At 40.9% G+C, this 22756-nt stretch overlaps 1 protein-coding gene and 1 non-coding gene across 2 annotated transcripts in view; one reads left to right on the top strand and one right to left on the bottom strand.

Annotated features, from left to right (window-relative positions):
* Gpc3 (glypican 3) overlaps window positions 1-22756 on the bottom strand; it is a 402055-nt gene that overhangs the window by 100499 nt on the left and 278800 nt on the right. Inside the window, exon 6 of the mRNA XM_042668242.1 lies at window positions 9548-9668. Coding sequence (XP_042524176.1) covers window positions 9548-9668 — 121 coding nt within the window. The remainder of the gene's footprint in view (window positions 1-9547; window positions 9669-22756) is intronic.
* LOC122097644 lies at window positions 4964-5097 on the top strand. The gene has a single exon (XR_006145556.1). It is a non-coding gene; the product is annotated as a small nucleolar RNA SNORA1 (small nucleolar RNA).

Genomic DNA, 22756 nt, shown 5'->3' with positions numbered 1-22756 from the left:
TCTGAACATGGACCATCTGTTACTACCTCCAACAGAACTAATGCTATCACCAAGCCATTCACCTTCTCCAATCTGGACTCCATTTTGACCAACAGTCATTTTAGGAGCTTTGCTGGACATTTGTGAGGACATTTGTGACTTTGTTATGTACCATTAACATTTAGCAGATTCATTCAATGAATGCTCAAATGAGGCTACGGCTTACATGGGATTAAACCTCCAATATTAGTTTTCAGAGCAGGCTGAGAGGGATTTTTTTAAAACTGTTTTTGCAGATGGAATTCATTCAGTGAAGAACTTACGTAGAACAATCAATATCTAAAGAGTTTTAAAATTCACACTGTTCTGGTTCAAATGGGGAGGGCCTTAGAACAACCCTCACAGCACCTCTCCCACGTTCACTGAAGAACGCAATCAGAATACATTGCCCTCAACAACTGAGTTTTTTGGCACACAAGCCCACTGACTAATAGGATGCTAATTTTGCCATTCTAGAAGGAGGGAGGAGGCAGAAGATTCATTATTGTAAGGTATCCAGGGAGGCGGAAGAACTGAGTTCCAGGGCATGAGTTGAAAGGATGATTAACACAATATGAACACCCCCCCACACACACACCGAAGTCATGTGACTCAGGTGGCTTAATGGATCCTGCTGGCTCTGCTTGCTTTTGGTTCAGTGATCCCATCAAAGACCATCCCACCCTGAGCATCAAGTGCTCAGTGGCTTTAAAGAGGTGGTGGGTAGTAAGGTCTAGTACTTAAAACTGAACCTAATTCTTATCTATAGTAACAGATAAGTAATTAGCAAGTTCGTGCCTCCTGCCAAGCAGCCTTTCATTCTAAAGATGAACTACTAAAGTATGGCTTCCTGTCATCATGCAGAGCACTGATTGCATATGAAAATGTACTTGTGGATTGCAACCATGTTCACATTATGCAAGAGCCTGGGGAAGCAGAGCAGTAGCATTGATGGCTTTATTCCCCAGTCCCAGTAATCATCATTTACTAGTAGTATGACTTTCTCTCTTGGTAAAATCAGATTAGACCTTATGAGACTGAACTGATGTAACTAGAGAAACTGGCTAATACTGAGGAGAAAAGTACCTTCAATCATATCTAAATTCAGAAATAAATTAAGGGCAGCAAAGACTGAGTCCTTTATATTGGCAGATCAATTCCACTGTATAGCTGCTATAAGAAACAAAAAAAAAGTAGACAGGTGCCTGTGGCTCACACCAGTAACCCTAGCTACTCAGGAAGCTGAGATCTGAGAGTCACAATTCAAAGCCAGCCTGGTCAAAAAGGTCTGTGAGACTCTTTAATCACCAGAAAACTAGAAGTGGAGTTGAGGCTCAAAGTGAAAGAGCACTAGCCTTGAGCAAAAGAGCTCAGGGACAGCACCCAGGGTCACAACTGACGAAAGAAAGAAAGAAAGAAAGAAAGAAAGAAAGAAAGAAAGAAAGAAAGAAAGAAAGAAAGAAAGAAAGAAAGAAAGAAAGAAAGAAAGAAAGAAAGAAAGAAAGAAAGAGAAAGAAAGAAAGGAAAAAAGAAAGAGGAAGGAAGGGAAACAAAAAAGTATCTATACATGACCTCATACTTAAGGAGCTTATAGTTCAAATGCAAGACACATTTATGAATATATCAGATTGAAAAGTTATCTCTGAACTTCTCAAATACTATTTGAACATATCTATGTGGATGTCTGTTATAGATCAGTACGCTACCTATAATAAAGGCTTATGGGGACAGAGACCAACCATTTGTAACTGTTTATTAAAATACTGTGCTATATTCAGCAATGGATAGAATAGATAATTTAGAAATATATTTATTTGTAAATCTGGTAGCCTATATGGTGCTAGAATTCCCTTTTTATAGAATCTGCCCTCTAGTATTTTAATGAAAAAAGATTATGAAAGAGTACAATACAATAATTTAAAAAACAATATATTTCCCTCTATTGTTCAATCAAGATGACCACAAACACTGCTACAAATAACATACAGGCTTGCAATCCAGATCATATTCCAATTTGGAGTAATTTAATTTCATATGCAAGAATAAAAATACATGACCCAGGTTAAGCTACCTTTAGACCCGCATATTTCAAATATAGCAAATAATCATTTTTAAGAAATTTAATAAAAAATACTTGGGAATTCTTCTTGGTGCAGTGTTATTAAACCATACATAGTAATTAAGATACTAAAAACACATGTTCCTCAAAGCCACTAGATGTTATAATTATTTTTCAGGCTATTAAGCAAAATGACAGATTTTTAAAAAATGATAAATGTATTTTAGGATGTATATACTAATACCCTTTTGCTTCATGAAATAACATTTAGCTCTATAAAATCTAGGTGTGATATTAAAAGGCAAATTCACATTGTCCTTTTGCGACTCAGAAATCAATTCATTGGCTCTTGTTAACATTCCTTGATAGAAACTCTGTCTTACACACACACACACACACACACACACACACACACACAGAGGAATTGGATATCACTAGAGTTTTGCTATGCTATTTGTATGTATGATAGGCACTAGAACATAATTCCATTTATGGAAGGTTTTTAATTTTTTTGTGTGTGTGTGGATATGTGCCAGTTCCAGGGCTTAAACTAAGAGCTTGGGCTCTGTTCCCTCAGCTTTTTCGCTCAAGGCTAATGCTGTACCACTTGAGCCACACCTTCACTTTCGGCTTTTTGGTACTTAATTGGAACTAAGAGTCTCATGGGCTTTTCCTACCCAGGCTGGCTTGGAACTATATTCCTTAGATCTCAGTCTCCTGAGTAGCAAGGATTACAGGCATGAGTACCCAGCTTTTAATTTAGATTTGACTTACAAAAAATGCCTTTTAAAAATAAAGTTTAGATTGATATTTGTAGATTAGTATTTTCTAGGAACTATTGGATTAGATCAATGTTTTATGATTCTCACTGGTTCACTCACTTACTGTGAGTGAAAACAGCTTATTTGAGGTGTTTCTATCATGCCTGAGAACTATTTCAAAGATTTTTTAAAAATTAACATGCTGAGAAATGTCCCATGTTACTTTCCAACTTCACTAAATAACTTATTAAAAACTTTAGGGCTGGGAATGTGGCTCAGTGGAAGAGTGTTTACCTAGCTTGCACAAAACCTTGAGTTTGATTCCTCAGTACCACATAAACAGAAATTGCCAGAAGTGGTACTGTGGCTCAAGTGGTAGAGTGCTAGCCTCGAGAAAAAAAAAAAAAAAGCTCAGAGATGGTGCCCAGGCCCTGAGTTCAAGTCCCAGTACTGGCAAAAACAAAAACAAAACAAAAATCCAAAAAAAAAAAACAAACCCAAAAAACAAAAAAACCCATAACACTTTAACTTTCTATTAAAAATTCATTTCTTCATTTTACCACAGTCCAACAGGGTTGTTATAAATATTTTGCCAGTGCTTACATAGGGGAACAGAGGTGTAGACATTTCACTGACTGCTCTACATTTACATTTTTTTTCTTTCATCATTTACCATCATTGAATGAATCAAAAATTTATCTACTGTGCGTAACTCAAACCCATGCTACAAAATGCCTTGATTTCTACACCATATAACTTTGTAAGTAGTTTTTTAAGAATCATCCCAATTGGAATTTGGTGAACAATCAAACAAAAATCAGCCAAGTAACAAAACTATGCTTATGCCAGACACTGTTGGCTCATGCCTATAATCCTAGCTACTCAAGAGGCTGAGATCTGAGGATCACACTTCCAAGCCAGCCTGGGCAGGAAAGTCCATGAGACTCATCCCCAATTAATCACAAAAAGCTGGAAGTGGAGCTGTGGCTTAAGTGGCAGAACACTAGCCTTGAGTAAAAAAGCTCAGGGGAAGCCACAAGGCCCATAGTTCAAGCCCCAGGACTGGCAAAATAACAACAACAACAACAAAAATAAGGCTTAATCATTCTTTGTTGCTGATTTTAGAGCTTCAGACTACACGTATGATTATATTAGGTACTTGCAAACTGTCAAACCACAAATCAAGGTGTTTCTGCTACTTATACTTCTGTACTTTTATAGATGCATCCCGCTAACATGTATGCCATGTGTTTAGGGAAGAAGAAGAAAAGCACAGAGAATGAAACTGCTAGCCTGCAGTTTCTCCTAGTAAATATAGGAATTATGCCTGCTTTGCTTTCCTCTCCAAGCCACTGTGAGAGATTGATCAAATGTACCTAACAGAGCTTTAAGAAGTGAATTGTGCCCTGCAAATATGGCAGAAATATTATTTATATGAAACTACATGGTGGTTTAAACACGTCATCTATGCAGCTCTGGGTGAGGGAAGCTTAAGGAGTGATATATTTAAAGCTTTAAAAAAGTTTAATATTTTCCTAGCCTAATGTAAAGAGGGTAGAAGAACATAAGAAATGGGTTGGGGGAAGGACAAGTTTAAGTTCCATTTGCCTATGCTACAAGACTGGTGGGAAGGGAAGAACTTGTGAAAAGAGGAGAGGTTACAAAATAGAAAGAGATGACCTGGGAACCGCGTGTTTTTAAAGAGTAGCAGAACAGAGAATAAAGTCACAAAACTTGTTCACAAGGGGGTACTGGGTGAAATCCTGACCTTGAGCCACAAATCACAGAATCACACGGCTGGAAGGAAACCTAAGAGGCCATCTTGTCCACTCCCCCAGTATTCAGTGGGACATTTCAACCATCCCAAATAGATGAGACTTTATCCTTCTTTGAATGGAAGGCTCTGACGGACACCAAATGGCAGGTATCGACTGTTGTGCCTCCAACGTTTACAAGGGATGAAAAGGCAATTTCTGGAATTTTATTTGAACCTGAACTAGAATGGGGAGGGGATGACAAGAAATGGCTTGATTTACCATAGAAACAATACCATCTTCAGTAGTTTAGGGACTGTTAAATGAACACTAACAAGAGACAGAAAATGCCATTCACAAAACTGGGTTAGGGCCTCATTCCAGATACGAATGGGCACTGTTGATTCAGATCCAAAATTGGGCAATATGGCTAAATTGATAACACAGGTCATGCTTCCATCATAGTAAATGCATTGTAGTGGTGAGAATGAGAAGTGCAACATTTTAAGCTCTTGGGTCAAAAGATATAATGAGAGAAATGTGTTTAGGCATGAGTAATAACCATGAATAAATTCTAAAATTTTAGTCAGAAAAAACAACCACCACCAGACTTAGAGGATCAATGGCCCACAACCTCATATGGGTAAGAAGGTATTCTAATCATTCTAGCTATGGACAGTCTATTCTCTACGCAGGAGCCTGGAATAGAATAACACTAATAAAAACAAATTTTTTTTGTTTTGTTTTTTGGGGTCCGGTCATGGGGCCTGAACTCGGGGCCTGAACTCTGGGCTTGGGCACTGTCCCTCAGCTCTTCAGCTCAAGGCTAGCACTCTACCACTTGAGCCACAGCACCACTTCCGGCTTTTTTTTTCTGCTTATGTGGTGCTGAGGAATTGAACCCAGGGCCTCATGCATGCAAGGCAAGCGCTCTACCACTGAGCCACCTTCTCAGCCCCTGTTGTTTTTTTTTTTTTAAAGAAAATTCCAGGACTGACATTGAGAACTTACAAGAGTTCAATTCCTTTCTTAATACCATACAATAAATCATCATACAAATTAGAAACTGTAAAGGATTTTTTAAAAAAGTTTTCATTTCTAATCGTGAGAATGTTCCACATGATCTCGTTGAGGAGGAGGAGGAGGGAGGACATTTCACACCTGTAAGCCTCCCTGGGAAAAAGCCCAGCACTGACCCTGAACCTATTCCCCTCAAAGTTATACTATGAGATTGTCAGCATGGAAATAATGTTGCTTTATTCCCTTAGTGGATATGTTATTTCCAGGGCTATCAACAGCAACCATAATCTAAAAGGAGGCAGCTGAGTATTTCCAAAGAAGGAAGTAAAGAGTTATTTTGAGATATGTGCATAAATGCTCTCGCCAAAGTTCAATGAGATGGACACACATGGGTATAGAGGCATAGATAATGGATATATCTGTCTGTATTTGTAGATTTATAGGTTAAAACAAGCTGGGGTAGGGAGTGGGGTTCAGAAAATAACATTACACTCTTGCATGCACCACCCACTTACATATGAACTGAGGCAAGTTAATTTGTTTTTACCTTCCCATCACCAAAACTTTTTAGGCCAATTTAGTCAGGCAGTCAGTGAATCCAGATGTTTGGCAGGGCCTAGGAAACAACATCTGAATGATGGATTGTCAACTAAACTTACTGGATGTTTTGGCACAGTCTTTAAAGGTTTTCTGCCTCAGTTTCCTTAGCTTAAAAAAACACAACATTCATTATTTATCATTTACCTCTGAGGGAGCAATAAGTAGGATAACAATGGCCAAGGGCAACAATGACTCCTTGAAAAGAAAGATTCTGTAACAGGACTGTATCTTACACACAATCCCAGGTTGGATCTTTTTTCCTATGCAATTACTCTTTAGAACATGAAATAACTTTGAAATATGGTTAAGTGGTATGCAAATATAGCACATTATCATCATCACCATCACCACTACCACCACCACCACCATCATCATCATTTCTTTATGACATCTCTAAAGCATTGCACTGTCACATTGAATCATAGCCAAAAGTCAGTTTTAGTTTTATTTAAGGTCAGAAAAACTCTTTTCACCATGCAAAGCAACACAGATGAGAAAAATTATAAAGTCATTGTGGGTGTTTGGAGCCCAACCAATTTTAACAGCTCCGCTTAAACAGGTAAAACTTGTCTATCAATGAGAATTAATTGGTTGCTCAATGGTATTTCTATGGAAACTAATAAAGTTCACATATTAATTTACGATCAGAGAAAGTAATAATTTTAACAGTGACTTTCTCAATTTTGACAATCTCTCTCTCTCTCTCTCTCTCTATATATATATAATACCTCCCACTCTATGAACAGGTTTCAGCTTTTGTGGCTGAAAGTTAGAAGCAAGGAAAAGAAGAAAACAAATCAGGAAAGGCAAGAAGAGAGGCCTCAGTGGGGTATATAACCCTACACAACTACAAGAAGCAAAGAGCCTGGCATAAAGTGGTAAATCTCAAAAGCAAGTCCTATCTATAAGGAAAGGCCTTGGCAAAACCCTCATAACTACTTAATAAGGGCCTGTACATATAGTTGTGTGTGTACAATCACACCTAAGAAGGAAGCTGGAGGGGGGGGTGGGGCGGGGGAAAGAAGGGGAAGGAGAAAGCTTTTGAGAGCTCTGTAATACTATTCTGAATAATATTTCTCAGTAGTATTCCCAATAGTATTCTCAATAGTAGTTCTCTCAGAACTAAAGCTCAAAGAATTTCAGTGATTTGCCTAAGGTTAGATTATCTGACAAGATCCAGAACTGAATTCATGTTCATCTGGATCCAAAGCCCATATTCTTTCTCCTATACCTGAATTCTTTACTAAAGGGGCTTGTTGGAAAGATTTTTAGTGACTTCTGGATCATAGAAACCCATGTCCGATCTAGTTTTCCCTTTTCTTTGAGGAAGATTCACCCATAGGTCTTTGATTTTTTTTCTTTTGAGTGCCCCTTCCCTGCCTGCCTTTATCTACTCCAACTTGCTATATTATGTCTATCTAGCTGGGCACATAGTGGCTACTTCTTAAGGTCTGTTATCAGACAGACTTAACAGAATCTCTCATTTAGGATTAGGACGATAGTAATTGGCTGTGAGGTTCTCTCCATTCATCAGTGGTGGGATCTCTTTGGTTGAGTGGAGCTATCCAGACACATTAAGTTTGAAATAATTTGGAAGAGAAATACCATCACTGTCCTCAAGGGAAGCATGCTTGTCAGTATGGTCATACTGGGGGGCTGGGAAGGTGGCTCAGGGGCAGAGTGCTTGCCATATGTATAAGGCCATGGGTTCGATTCCTCAGCACCACATAAACAGAAAAAGCCAGAAGAGGTGCTGTGGCTCAAATGGTAGAGCACTAGCCTTGAACTGAAGAGCTGAAGGACAGCGCCCAGGCCCAGAATTCAGGTCCCACAACCAACAAAAAACAAAACAAAACAAAATATGGTCACAATGCAATGTGAAATTCATCCCTATTAGAAAACTCTTACAAACATGTTCAAAGAAACACCAAATTGTCATTGCTAAGCTTTTTATTAAAAAGTAAGTACAAAGTTGTAGCCAGGTGCTGTTGGTTCACACCAGCAACCCTAGCTACTCAGGAAGCTGAGTTCTGAAGGTTGTGGGTCAAAGCCAGTCCATGCCAAAAGGGCTGAGAGACGTATCTCCAATTAACCATCCAAAAGCCAGAAGCAGAGCTGTGGCTCAAGTGGTAGAGAGCTAGGCTTGAGCAAAAAAAAAAAAAAAAAAAAAAACCTCAGTGACAGTACCTAGGCCCTGAGCTGCCCCAGAACCAGTACACACACACACACACACACACACACACACACACGCTCAAAATCATGGCAATGTGTTCATACAGAAACTGCTGTCCTTGTATAAGGATTATAGTTATCATTAAGTTCTTGGGAAGCTACGAATAGAAAAAAGCCACTGGTGTCACAGCCCTCCAATTCATGAATCACAGGGTAGAAACACCATCACATTGACATTTCTGGTGGCTTTATTTTATTTTTTTTAAATTTTTTATTGTGACCACAAAGCAATCACAAGCAGATGGTACTACAAGCTTCTATTTGTGTCTTGTTACTAAACTCCTTAGGAGAAGAAAAAATTATGTGTTCAGGTCAGGGAAATCTGTGGGTGTCTATACATGGTAGTGAGTCAGAAGTGGGCAAGGGTGTGGTGAAATTGGACTTCTCCTATTTTGCTGGTGCTAGTGCAAAGTGATATATTCTCACTAGAAAGCAACTTGGACTCAAACATTAATAATGTGCTGATCCCTCCAACCCGATACAAGTACACTACGTAGGTTTGGCTAGAGAAACGCATAAAGTGTTCTCTGAATTTAAAAAAAAAGAGTATTTTCGAGATTAAAACACACAAGATTAGGAAAAAAAAGCACTACATATGAAGAGATAATTTTAGGATGATGCAAAATTGGAAGCAATGAAAATGATCAGCAAAGCAGTCTAGTTAATTATGATGAATGGTCTACAGAATACTACGAAGCCACAGCAAATGATTAAGTTGAAGATGTACAGCAACTAAGAAAGTGTGTTCAACATACTGTTTTCTGAAGACCTGCAAAATTTGACTTCTAATTATGAATAATGACTAAGTGCTTTTTCCGGACAGAAGAAAGAATATGTTGAGTAAAACTACAATAGGTTAGAGGGACTGTGAAAAATAGTTTCCCTCTCTTTTCTAAATTGTCTCTCACACTGTGCTATTGCCATAATAATTTAAAAGTAGAGCAAAAGATGAGGGTCAGAAATCCTTTCTAGTAGAGAAACACTTTGACAAGAATGAATAACAGCTGCCTTTCCCAAAGCATACACATACAGTTTGAACAGTGAAAAACTGTCCACCTGTCATTTTTCTTGCCCTTTCCATTTTGGTTGAGTACACCACATACCTGGTTAATGTGCTTCAGTTTGTCAATGATTTGGCTAACCACTGGCTCAGGGCCCTTCATTTTCAGCTCATGGAGGTTGAATTGATTCTTCATTCCATTCCTTGCCGCTTTTTGACTGTATCTGTGAAGGTAAAGAGAAGATACGTCAAGGAAATTCCCAGCTGGGCACCAGTGGCTCACGCCTGTAATCCTAGCTACTCAGGAGGCTGAGATCTGAGGATCATGGTTCAAAGCCAGCCTGGGCAGGAAAGTCCCTGAGATTCTTATCTCCAATGAACCACCAGAAAACCAAAACTGGTGCTGTGGCTCATGTGGTAGAGGCCCACCTTGAGCTGAAGAGCTGAGGAACAGTGCCCAGGCCCAGTTCAAGACCCATGATCCACCAAAACAAACAAAACAAAACAAAACCCAAGAAATTCCCAACTAAAGCGAAGGATGACTATATTTCACTCTAATATTCAAGCTGACCACAAGATCTCATCAATGTTTTCAGACCATGAGATGATGCCAGGTAACATCCATTTATAGTGGCAAATAGTCTGCTAACAGTCAACAAATAGTCAAGCTCCTTTTCTTCTACATGTTGGGATACATCCATGACCAAGATCTCTTCTCTGACTGTGTTCTCAGTTTAGTGGGTTATCTAGAAGAACAAAGCCTAGGCTGGACACCTATAATCCTAGCTACTGAGGAGGCTGAGATCTGAGGATCACGGTTCAAAGCCAGCCCAGGCAGGAAAGTCCATGAGACTCATCTCTGATGAACCACAGGGAAACTGGAAGTAGTGCTGTGGCTCAAAGTGGTAGAGCGATATAACCTTGATGGAAAAAGCCCAGGGACAATACCCAGACCCTGAGTTCAAGCCAACAAAAGAGAAGGGGAGGGGAGGGGAAGGGAGGAGAGGAGAGGGGAGAAGAGGGGAGGGAAGGGAAGGGAAGGGAAGGGAAGGGAAGGGAAGAGGGAGGGAAAGGAAAAAAGACTAAAGCCGTCTCAGGAGAGATTCAAGGTTTGGCTAGTGAAGCATACCAAAAGGACCAAAACTTGACGTGTTTTCCCCCTCTACTCATCTGAAGGAGAAAGGTTCTTCTATGCTTTTTTTTTTGTAGGTCACTTCCGGTTTTCTAGTGGTTTATTCGTTGTTTTTTTTTTTTGTCGGTAGTGGGTCTTGAACTCTGGGCCTGGGCTCTATACGTCAGCTCTTCAGCTCAATGTGAGTGCTCTACCACTTGAGCTACAGCATCACTTCCGGTTTCCTAGTGGTTTATTGGGGATGAGTCTCATGGACTTTCCTGACTGGGCTGGCTTTGAACTGCGATCCTCAGATCTCAGCCTCCTGAGTAGCTAGGATTACAGGCATGAGCCACCGGCGCTCAGCTGAAAAGGAAAATATTTTATAGTAAAAAGCTCATGAGAACATTTGATTATATTTCTTCTAAAATGATACTATAACATATTTAGCATATTTTAAAATTTATATTTGAAGCCTAGTGCCGGTAGGTGGCTGAGATCTGAGGATTGCAGTTCGAAGCCAGCCTGGAGCGAAAAGTCTGTGAGAGTCGTATTCAGTAGTTTCTCCCCAAGAAAAGGTGGAAATAGAGCTGTGGCTCACGTGGTAGAGCACCAGTCTTGAGCAAAAACCTCAGGAGCTCAGGGACAGTACCTAAGCCCTGAGTTTAAGTCTCAGGACTAGAAAAAATAATCATAATTATACACACACACACACACACACACTCACACACACACATTCATATGCACACGCATATGTGTGCGCTAAGGACTCCGCTTCTTACACGGGCTTTGGTGGTGGTTGTGGAGCAGTACCATTAAGCCCTAAATCCAGATGAGAATTCCTGTCAATTACGGCAACCATAAAGTCACTCTGTTACTATCTCCTGTGAATAGCACACCTTAAAAGTAACAGTATTGTATCGCAAATAAGTCTGACTCACACATAGGTCAGATAGCCATTGCCTGGGGGTAGCTCTTCAGTCGTCTGGGACTAGGGAAGTCCCAGACGACTGAAGAGACTGAGTAGCTAGCAGCACCCGCTTATATAGTCGTCAATGGCCCCGCCCATAACGAAGCACACAGATTCTGGCGCACCAAAAAAAAACGAGTGCGTAGTTGCGCAACGTTTCCAGATTATTTAGTGTATCCTGCTGAAACCTCGGGTGGAAAACTTTTCCTAGAACTTCTCCATTACTAGAACAACATTATCTGTGCTACTCCTTGCCTGCTGGTGTTAGAAAATGAACAAGTTATATGGTACTATTTAGCCTGCTGGCGGAAGCAAATGAGTTCTGTGATCCCGATGTCGCAAAGTATCGCGATACCTTGGCCCTTGTTTCAGTTTAACTTTGACCTTTACTTGGGGGCGGGGCAATAGTTTTTTGATTGAGCAGCTTTCTATCCAATAGGCAATGGGTTTCAGCACCAACATGGGGGGAGGCCAGGAGGGCAGGAGAGGGAAGGTACGTGGTGAATACACAGATAACCAATCACTTTAAAAAATTGTTTATTTAATATTCTCTAAATATTATTCGCAGCCTGATAATACCAAACTCAAGCTTGTTTTTTTTTTTTTTAAACTCTAAACTGATGCCTGAGACACAGGCCTTACAGATAAGGAGATTAAGGATCATTATAATCTTCTGAAATACACCTCAGGAATGTGTCCCTAAACATATTTCCTTAGAGTCGTTCATATCAAAGCTTGCCAGCCATTTTTATGCCTACTCCTACAAAATAAGCATTTTCTTGAAGTTTATTATCCATCATCATTTGGATACTATAAAGGCTTGCTAACTTAGCAATTTCGCTCTACACTCCCTATTCCAGAACTGTTATATTAAACCAAGTTAGTTCCATGGCTTCCGGTCCAATAGTTGTTTCTACCATTCAGAAAAGCGAACCGTTATATTTTTCTTCCAATTCTTATCTTCAAATCATGGATAAGAACTACACATTACCAGGACTCAATTAAAAAATAATAATAAAAGAACAAAGAAAAAAAAAGATAAAAACATTAGGTTTAAAAAAGCTTGCCAAACTTTCTGAAAGTAGAAATAGCATCCACTGTTCCACTCTATCCATGTGCTATTTAAATCCTCAAAGGATGTTAGTAAATTAAGCATGGTTTCTGGTTAGAGAAGTGTTGGGAAGAGTTGGCCTGTGACTAAGACTGAAAACATGCATTTATTTAATTTACTTTACAAAACAGTAACCCACAGTACCACTCCAATGGGTGGTTGTCGTTGCTAAAATTTACTAACTCTATTTTAAAACTATGTTCTTTCACCATTCCACAAGCATCTCCATAGTCTCCAATATCATTTCTCCTGAGGGGAACTACAGCTCTTCCGGAACCAATCAGATTCATCCTGACTCCATGGCCCAAGCGATTGAATGTACTGTGGCCAGTGTTCCTTTTCTATCTGATCCATTGGCCAGTCCTTGAGGTCTGAGACCTCTGTGAAGTTAGAAGGCGCTTGGTTAACTGTGCTCTGTTGTTTCAGCCAAAGTATCACATGGTAGTACTTCTATTCATGTTTGAGGCTTTTCTGTTCCAGAAACACATCCAAAAAGAAAACCTGCACAATCACACGAATTCTCCTAGCAACCCTGTATTCTGCCCTTTTACAAAGATGAGGAAACTTAAGACACAGAGAAATGAAGCCACTTGCCTAAGGCCACACTGCTAGTCTGGATTGGGGTTAGTTGCAGAAGTTTGTTCTTAACCAGCTGCCTGGTTTCCTAATCACAATTCTCTTTCCTTAGCAATAACTGATGCTAGGGAAATCTGTGTCATTTGTTTAGCACACTGCTCTGTTGCAGGAGTTCTTTGCAGTGGTTTACAAGGCGTTTAGCCTACTCAAGCCCAGGTACTTGGGTTTACCTTTTCAAAGGCCCTTGGGTGTGCAGTTTCTTGTCTCAGCAGTACAATAGTATCATCACACCGTGAAATGTCTATGCTCTTAGGATAACAGGTTTTGAAGTTAAAGAAATAAATAATCTACCACCCCCACCCTTCATGCCACTAGACAAACACACCAAAGGCGACGTGGAGATTTCAAATCTCTGAGGACAGTAGGACAACGAATGTAGGACAATGTTGTACATAAAATCCTCCCTCTGCCTTGTCACTTTGCTTGGCTACTGCCAAGCGACATTGGTGGTGAGAATGCATCCTCAGGGAATTTCATATCACACGCATGCGCTGAGCTCCAAGTCCACAGGGAATGGGTTAAGGGGTGTCTCTATAGTTTCAAGTTAATTAATTCATTTAGCATTTCATTTCCACAGGCTCCCTCTGCGCCACTGAGACACAGTTCAGGACAGGCCTTGAATGAGGATGAGCCATCAGAGCCAAAATTCCTCTCCTCCAGTTCAGCTACCTCCCCTAAGGGGGAGGGGTGGAGTGGGGGGGGGGAGGCAAGAATGGGGACACTCATTAGCCATGGGAGATTTTGAATGGTGGCTTATCTGCTTAGTAATACTGATCTGTGATTTAATTAATTGCCCTCCTCGCAGCATACTGCCTCTCTTCTGGAGCTTTGTCAAGTTTCTCACAATGAATCCAGGCCAATGGAGAAGGAAAAAAAGAAATGAACAGAAGCGTCTGCCTCCACAATCTCATGTTTTCTTAAGTGGACACGTTATGGTGTGTGAGAGTGGAAGAATTCACTTTCATCATTACGCGTGGTGACTTTCTTCCCATCCAGCTCGGATCTATTTAGCACAAAAACGACTGCAATAATACTAAGAAAACCCTATTTGTGCAATGAAAAGGAGGACATGCTTTCGCCCCCCCCTCCTTTTCAGACAGATTGGTTAGGGCCTGGGAGGTGGGAGGGAGGGAGGGAGGAGGGGAACCTGTGCAAAAGCCATAAAGAGAAAAGGAACCTAATTAAAACAGGACATCTGGGCATGCTTGTCTTGGGACAGTTGAAGCAAAGAGAGCACTTGTAGGAAAGGAATAGAGTCAAACAAGCGTAAAATGGGCAAGCTTTTCTTCCTGCTTCTGCGCTGGCGGAGGCAGCAAGGGTGTCGTGGAAAGAAATCAACGAATTCAAATGTGGCACAGTGGAAATGGAAGTGCCCTTACAACTCAGCTGGTCCAACCCACTCGCTGTGGAGACGAAGAAGCTGAGACTCACTGAGGGATTTTGTTTTTCTAACACGTCAGTACCACAAGTTTCACACTGAAAAGAAATCTTTCAAGGAACCTTATGGGCACCTTGCTGTATTTTATCATTATCAGTACTCATGGGGGACCAGGGGTTGTTATGAAATTCACTTTTTTTTTCTCGCATAGGCATTAGAATGGTGACACTGGTTTGAGGGTGAGACTCAAAAGGAGTAGTAGCTCCGTACTAAAAATATGTCATTTCACAAAAGTTGACATCGCTGCCTGATTAGATCGATGGCTAAAAATAGGTTACAGATCATACATTCTCAGATCGCCATCTTCTGGAAAGACTGAAGCATTGCATGTCTACTTGTCTAACCAACAAATTGTCAGTATTTCCCTGGAGAATATTCTGGCCACAATAAGCACTGTGGGATAATTTAAATAACATAAATAGCTTTACAAACAAACTAGAACACAGGGTAGGGAAACCATATCGTTAAAAGTCTCTTCCAGAAAATGTTTATTTTTTTTTAATCTAAGATGCAGTCTCAATTTATATAAATGCACAGAAAAAAAATGCAAATATGAAGAAAAATATCTGGGATTTGTAAATACGCTCAACAAGGAAGACAAAAACTTGTTTCTTATTTACTTAGTTGTATATTTAAAGATAATTATTTTTTCACAATTGTTGGCATGACCATACCAATTCAGGGCAAATTTTAGTCTGGAAAGTTCTAGAAGTAGACAGATCCATCATATACTAATACATCCTTGTGTTTTCAAACAACAGTATTTCCGCTAATTAATTACAAATAGATATTTGGTAGAGAGAAAACAAAAGCGAGAAAAGAAAACAGGGGAGAGAGGGTGAAGACAGCTCCATCTAGATCTCATTTAGTGGAAAGGAGCAATAAAAGAGAATAAATACATTTGATTCCCATTTTTAGCCTAATTTCCAACATCACTGTGAGAAACAACTAAAAGATTGCTTTTGGAATAGAATCAAGAAGTCACTTAAACTTAGTAGCCAAGAACGAGAGAGTGAAAAGTTAACATCATTTGGATTTTTCTCTGAAAAAGCAAATTGTACAGAGAAACCTGGAAGGAAGAATTGCAAGATAGGCAGAGCTGAATTTTGAAGCTAGTTAGTGAGAATGGATATTAGGATTGTAAGCCAGGGCAAGATGGGCTGGCACAAAGTTCTCATTAATGTGTGTCTTTGAGGGGAGCATGCAAATGAGGAGAGGGCTCTGACTATATTTAACTCTTCCAAAAACAGAGAAATAAAAATATACAATTCAACCTGCTGAGGATCCCAACGAAAAGCCAGTTTGGGCAGGAAAGTCCATGAGACTGTTATCTCCAATGAATCACCCAAAAGATCCAGATAAAGCTGTGGCTCAAGTGGTAGAGTGCTAGCCTTGAGCAAAAACCCAAAAACAAAAAAGAAAGAAACAAAAAATTCAGGGACAGCACCCAGGTACCTGAGTTCAAGCCTCAGAAAGTGTGCATGCGCACGCATGTGCGCGCACGTGGCACACACACACACACACACACACACACACAAATGCCATTCAATGCTCAATAATGCCAGAGGAAGTAACAGAGCAAGGAATGTGATCCTAAAGGACTATGATCTGTCCCACTGAAATTAAATCAAGAGTAAATGACATAGCTGCCTCATGCTTGCTAGGCTGGCATGATAATACTGAGCCATGTGTCCAGCCCTATTTTATCTTTCACTAGTTATTTTACGATGCAATCTCACTTCCTGTCCAGCATACACCTGAGCAGTAATCCGTTGCCTTTTAGAATTCCTGTTACATTGGGATCACAGGAGCATATCAACTTCTGTGGAAGTAAGTTCTAGAATTTTCTGCCCTGGCTGTCTTAGCACTGCAATCTTCCCAATCTCAGCTTCCCATGTAGCAGGCATACGCCACAACACTGATCTAGGGGTTGAGAAAGGGGTCTCACAAAGTTTTCTGTCCCGGCTAGCTTCAAATCATGATCCTCCCCTTCTCAGCCTCCCAAATAGCTGAAGATCACAGGTATGAGGCGCTGGTATCTGGCTTAGTTTTTATAAAGTTGGAACTCTGTTCATTAAAACTATGAAAATAAGAAAGATTAGGTCATTTAGTTCCATGTCCTCTCCTCAGAGATGGACACAGTGGGATCCAGGGAGGCCAAGCAATAGACATTCAAAACAGTATGGGCACCCTGCATCAGCAATGGAGCTGTAACTCCCCATGAATATAGAACAGTTGACAACAAGGTCACAGTGAACTCAGGCTACATACCTCAATAACATAAGTAGGCATTATGGGAGCAACATGTTCTAAAGAGTGATCAAGACTGCCACTGGTGGCTCACACCTGTAATTCTAGCTATTTAGAAGACTGAGATCTGAGGATCACGGTTCAAAGCCAGACCAGGTACATGAGACATTTATCTCCAATGAACCACCAGAAAAGCAGAAGTGGAGCTGTGGCTCAAATTAGTAGGGCAAAAAGAGCTCAGGGACAACGCCCAAGCCCTGAGTTCAAACCCCATGACCTATCAAAAGAAAAAAAAAGAGTGATCTAAAATTCTCTTTTAAGATATCAAATGAGGCTACAAATAAATAACATATCTTTTTGCAACTCTGGGGATTGAGCTCAAGGCCTATACCACTTGAGTTACAGCACATTTCTCAGAGGCTGAGGTATGTGGCAGAAAGAACATTGGGCTTAAGAGTCAGACATAAAGATTCCACCAGCTACTTGAATGATTTTGATTTTGGTGGTGGTGGTCCTGGGGCTTGAACTCAGGGCCTGGACAGTGTTCCTGAGCTTTTTTGCTCAAGGATAGTGTTCTAAGACCTACAGCTCCACTTCCGGTTTTCTAGTGGTTCATTGGAGTTTCACAGCCTTTCCTGCTTGGGTTGGTTTCGAAGTAAGATCCTCAGCTCTCAGCTTCCTGAGCAGCTAGGGCTCACCCTAGCACACAGCTACTTCCGACAAGTCATTAAAGCTTGTTGAGCTTGACTTTCTTCATCTCTAAATGGGAATAAGGCTACTTCCTTTGCTTTGAGAATGAGTTGGTATAATGAATCAACTCAGATGTCCTCATCTGGAACACATGTAAGCTTGAAGTAGAATCTTCTCTTGGGTTTCATTTCAAGTTGGCTAATAGCACAAAGCCTAGGGTTTCTCAGTGTTGTTTGCATTGCTTTGTGGACGTTCATTCAACAAGCTGTCAAGGGTTCTCCACAAAGTAGAGACTCTTTTCATAGCAAGGGGCACTGATGACATATTTGGAATGCTAAACATTCCTGCCATTGGTCTCTTATTGGCTCCTCTTCCTTTAGCCAAAGTCACTAACAGGCATCCAAGATTAGGCTTACCAAGAGTCTGAGCCAGGGGTGACAAAGACAGAAAGGTTTTTAGCAAAGCCAACTCACCTGTCAGGCCTCAGGCTCTGGGATTAGCGAAAAGCCACACCTCATTCATGTATTTGGACTGGGACCCCAGTGTTCAGGCAGAGCATCCTCTTACCTAATGACATTTCATGTCTTTTTGGGCTGTATGTCTTAAAGTCTTTTTTTTTTTTTTCATTTGTATTTCCCTCTGGTCTACTGTCTTCTCTGGCACACAGTAAGCACTCAATCAATGTCTGCTGAACTAGCCCAAGGTGGAAAGATAAGAGCCTCAAGAGACTTTCTTGCCTGGGCTGGCTTTGAACTGTGATCCTTAGATCTCAGTTTCCTGAGTAGCTAAGATTACAATGTGAGCCACCCGTGCCAGGCTCCTGAGACTCGTATCAAAAAAACAAACAACAACAACAACAAAAAAAACTAGAAGTGGAGTTGTAGCTCTAGTGGTAGAGCACTAGCCTTGAGCAAATAAGGAATAACAAAGGGAACCAGAGGTGCACTGAAGTGTTAGCCACGCCTACTCCAACAGCCCCCACATTACAGGCAGCCTCAAGTAACCCCACTCCACACACCAGCTCAGTTGCTAGAACAACTGGTCTATTGTATGGAGATGCAAAGTAAGCAAGAAATGACTCTCCTTGATTATAAAGTAGATGGGATTCCAGGAAAACTTTATGAAGCCAATAAAAGTGATTGTAAAGCACTTGGTAAAAATCTAAAGTGCTACATAAATACTTAGTAAAAACTCACAGCAATACGCACAAGGACCACAAGGTCAAAAAAAAACAAAAACAAAAACAAAACCAACAACACCTTACCAAAACCGTCTAACCTAGAGGGGCTTAGAAGAGAGTGAAAATTATCTTCTTCCCTCTGGATTTCTCAGCTCCTCTGAATTCCCAGGCTCTTACCTGCCCTTCAGCCCTCTGCACATCTCTCAATGTGTGTCTCTCGTCATTGCTACAGCACTGTGCTGAGATGGGACTGTAATTCTTATTCTGGGCAGTTGTGTCAAATATGTGGAGCAACAGACATGGAATTGGATTTCTTTTGCTCACAAATCCCATTGGAGCTATAGGGAGACTATTTTCAGATTTAATTATGTGATTCTCACCCCAAACTCTCCAATATCAGAAACCGAGAATAAGTCTGCTGATATCTCAGCCACCTGCTCCCCTGGGGCCCCTGACAATCTGTGGAAGAGTGAAATGAAGAAGACACTGCTGGCCTAATGCTGGTGATTGTACCCTGGGGCTCTTTTTGGATTACTTCCACCTTAGTCTCTTCGGGAAGCCATCAGGGACCCAATTGGAAATGCAAAGTCACGAAGAAGCCTTTATAGCATAATCCCTCTCCTTGCCAAATAAACAAATCTTCATCCTAGGATGGGGAAGCCTAATAGAAATGGAAAGAGCTTGAGAACTTTTTTTCAGTCTTTCATTTTATAGATAAAAGGCTTAAGACAGTGACTTGACCACGATCATACAAGCTTATTCATGGGAGAAGCCAGGCCCCAGATTAGACTGAGTTTAGAGCTGGAGGGATCTCCTTTGTGCATGCTCCAAAGCTCTCTAGGGGATACACTGGCTTTCTTTTCAGAACTATGTAAAGAAGGCCCAATAAACTGAGCACCAGTGGCTCACACTTAGTTCCACAGAAGGCTGAGATCTGAAAATGACGGTTCAAAGCCAGTCCAGGCTGATGACAAGTCCTCCTGAGACTCTTATCTCTAATTAAGCACCAGAAAACAGGAAGTGACACTGTGGCTGAAGTGGTAGAGCACTAGCCTTGAGCAAGAGAGGCTCAGGCCCAGTGCCCAGGCCCTGAGTTCAAGCCCCAGAACTGGCATTAAAGAAATACTACCAATTTCTCAAAGGACTTCCTGACCCATAGACAATTGATCTACAAAACCCATGTGCTGACTGTTGAACAACAGAATTTATGGCAATAGATGAATTTGTTTAAAGAAACATATTAGAAAGTATTATTTCTGGGAAGAGGCATAGAGAGAGTTGCTCAGAAGGCAGCAGGGAGTTGACACAGATTCAGGCGTGCTGTGTTCATGGTATACTTTTATGCATTCAGTGTCCAACTTCCCCCTCTACTCTTCTACATTATAATCCAGTAAATGGAGGGTTATTTATATTTTGCAAAAGATATTTCATATGTATTATTTGTGTGGCAGTCCTAGGGCTTGAACTCAGGACCTGGGTACTGGCCTTGAGCTTTTTTCACTCAAGGCTAGTGCTCTACCACTTGAGCCACAGGCTCATTTCTGGCTATTTGGTGGCTAAGTGGAGATGAAAGTCTGATGGTCTTTGCTACCTAGACTGGCTTTGAACCAGGATCCTGAGAGATCAGCCTCCTGAATAGGTAAGATTACAGGCATGAATCAGATGCCTGGCCTTCTCTGAATCCTTTTAACAATCTAGATGGGGGATGTAGAATTTAGAAAAGAGAAAGAGCTAATATGTAATAGAGCTTGCTAACTCCCAAATTTTGTCCTTAAACATTCCACTATACTAGCTTATTATAGTACATAACCTTAACATGTGCTCCTGCGCACTCAGCTCTGTGGATATATTTCTATCAGTAAAATATCATTAGAGATCCTTTTCTTTCAAAAGAGCCATCAAAAGCTGGTACCATGGTGCAAGAACTGGGGTGAGAACAGTAAAGAAATGTCAACTACCAGTCATTGACAGAGGAGAAAAACCACCACCACAACCCCACAACAATCACAACAGCCAGATAGGCTCCAAGGGCAGTCACTGGCAGGAGGCTCTTAAAAACCAGACTTTCCTAGCCAGGCACTGGTGGCTCATGCCTGTAATCCTAGCTACTCAGGTTAGGCTGGACATTTGAGGATGGCAGTTCAGAGCCAACCCATGCAGAAAAGTCCACGAGATTCTTATCTCCAATAAACTACCACAAAACTGGAAGAGGTGTGGCTCAATTGGTAGAGTGTTAGCCTTGAAGTTCAAGGACGGTGTCCAGGACCTGCGTTCAAGCCCCAGGACCTGGGGGAAGAAAGAAAAGAAAAGAAGAGAAGAAAGAGAAATAGAAAGAAAATAAAGAAGGAAGAAGGAAGGAAGGGAGGGAGGGAGGGAGGGAGGGAGGGAGGGAGGGAGGAAGAGAAAGGAAGGAAAGAAGGAAAAGGAAAGAAAGGAAGGAAGGAAGAAAAGAAAGAAAGAAAGAAAGAAAAGAGACATTCCTAAAATACCTAAATGACCCTGTGAGTCAGAGTAATTAGAGAAATGTTTCAGAAGGTGTTACTGTTTGTGAAGATCAGAGACTATTCTGATGAAGTAACACTGCTAAGTAAGGGTAACTGACCACTTGCTTTATCAGAAAAGGGCCAGAAGACTTACCATACCTCATAGCCTTGTTTCTATCAGATCTTTTCACCTAACTTCCAAGCTCTCTGACGAGGGAATAAAGTTATATCAAATTTGTAGTTTGTCTATATCTACCAGGATATATATATCCCCAAACGTGTTGTATCCATCAAGGAAGCTGATACCACTCAAAATATTCCAGGAATTCTTCTCTATAAACCTGATTCAGAGCTAATTTTAAGTGTCTTAAGATACAAAGAGTCCCATTAGACCAACCCTTACCCCCAAGTGGTCTCTGAAGGATACAAAGGCCTATTTGACCAGCCATCAGTCTCTACCTTTACAGGAAAAAGAATGCTCAATATTTACGCTAACTATGTTATAAATGGTGATTATATCAAAACCAGCTGATATTATTCAGAGCCAGAACTTTTTTTTTTTGTCAGTCGTGGGGCTTGAACTCTGGGCCTGAGTGCTGTCCCTCAGCTCTTCAGCTCAAGGCTAGAGCTCTACCACTTGAGCCACAGTGCCACTTCCGGTTTTTTGGTGGTTTATTGGTGATAAGAGTTTCACAGCTTTTCCTGCCCGGGCTGGCTTTGAACCGAGATCCTCAGATCTCAGCCTCCTGAGTAGCTAGGATTAGAGGTGTGAGACACCAGCACCCGGCATTAGAGTATTATCACTCTATTTTACAAATAAGGTAACAGAATTTGATGTTGAATGGCCAGCCCAAAGAATAGAGTTCAAGTTTGAACTATGATCAAAACCTCCATTTGGATCATTCTGAAGGTGGCATTCTTCCCAATCTGCCATTCTTCCCTGTATCATGTGGCTTATGTTTCCTACTCCCCAGAGGTCTTTCACTAGCATCCCCAGCCTGCACTGTGAATGATCAGCTGATTGACAATAAACAACATGTTGATTACAGGCACCAGTCTTAAGTCTGTAGACCTTTTACCTAAAGAAGTTATAGAAACAATGTTTTGGAGGACTGCCATTGTCAAAGAAACCACTCTTTGACCTACCCAAACACCTCCTTTGCCTGAAAGAGGCAATAATACTTAACATAAACAGAAACACAAATAGTTTCTTAACATTAGTTATTCTCCTTCAGGGTTCCATCTCCTAAACCTTCCAGGCTAAAACAGAGCTGTGATGGACGGAGCAGGAGGAGATGAACTTATTCCAAGCATCAGAGTCATGTGACCAAGAGGAGGCTAGGGGGTGACATTGATTTGTTGAGGGCCAGATAGGCTGAGATCTTCCTTGGAGGCCCTCACATAGTGTCTGTGTAACAAAATGATCCAACTGAGCTTGGAAGA

Source organism: Dipodomys spectabilis, unplaced genomic scaffold, assembly GCF_019054845.1.
Source record: "Dipodomys spectabilis isolate Male_0828 unplaced genomic scaffold, ASM1905484v1 ptg000423l, whole genome shotgun sequence".
Lineage (NCBI taxonomy): Eukaryota > Metazoa > Chordata > Mammalia > Rodentia > Heteromyidae > Dipodomys > Dipodomys spectabilis.
The sequence above is the reverse complement of the archived record's forward strand: the minus strand, read 5'-3'. Positions and strand labels throughout refer to the sequence as shown.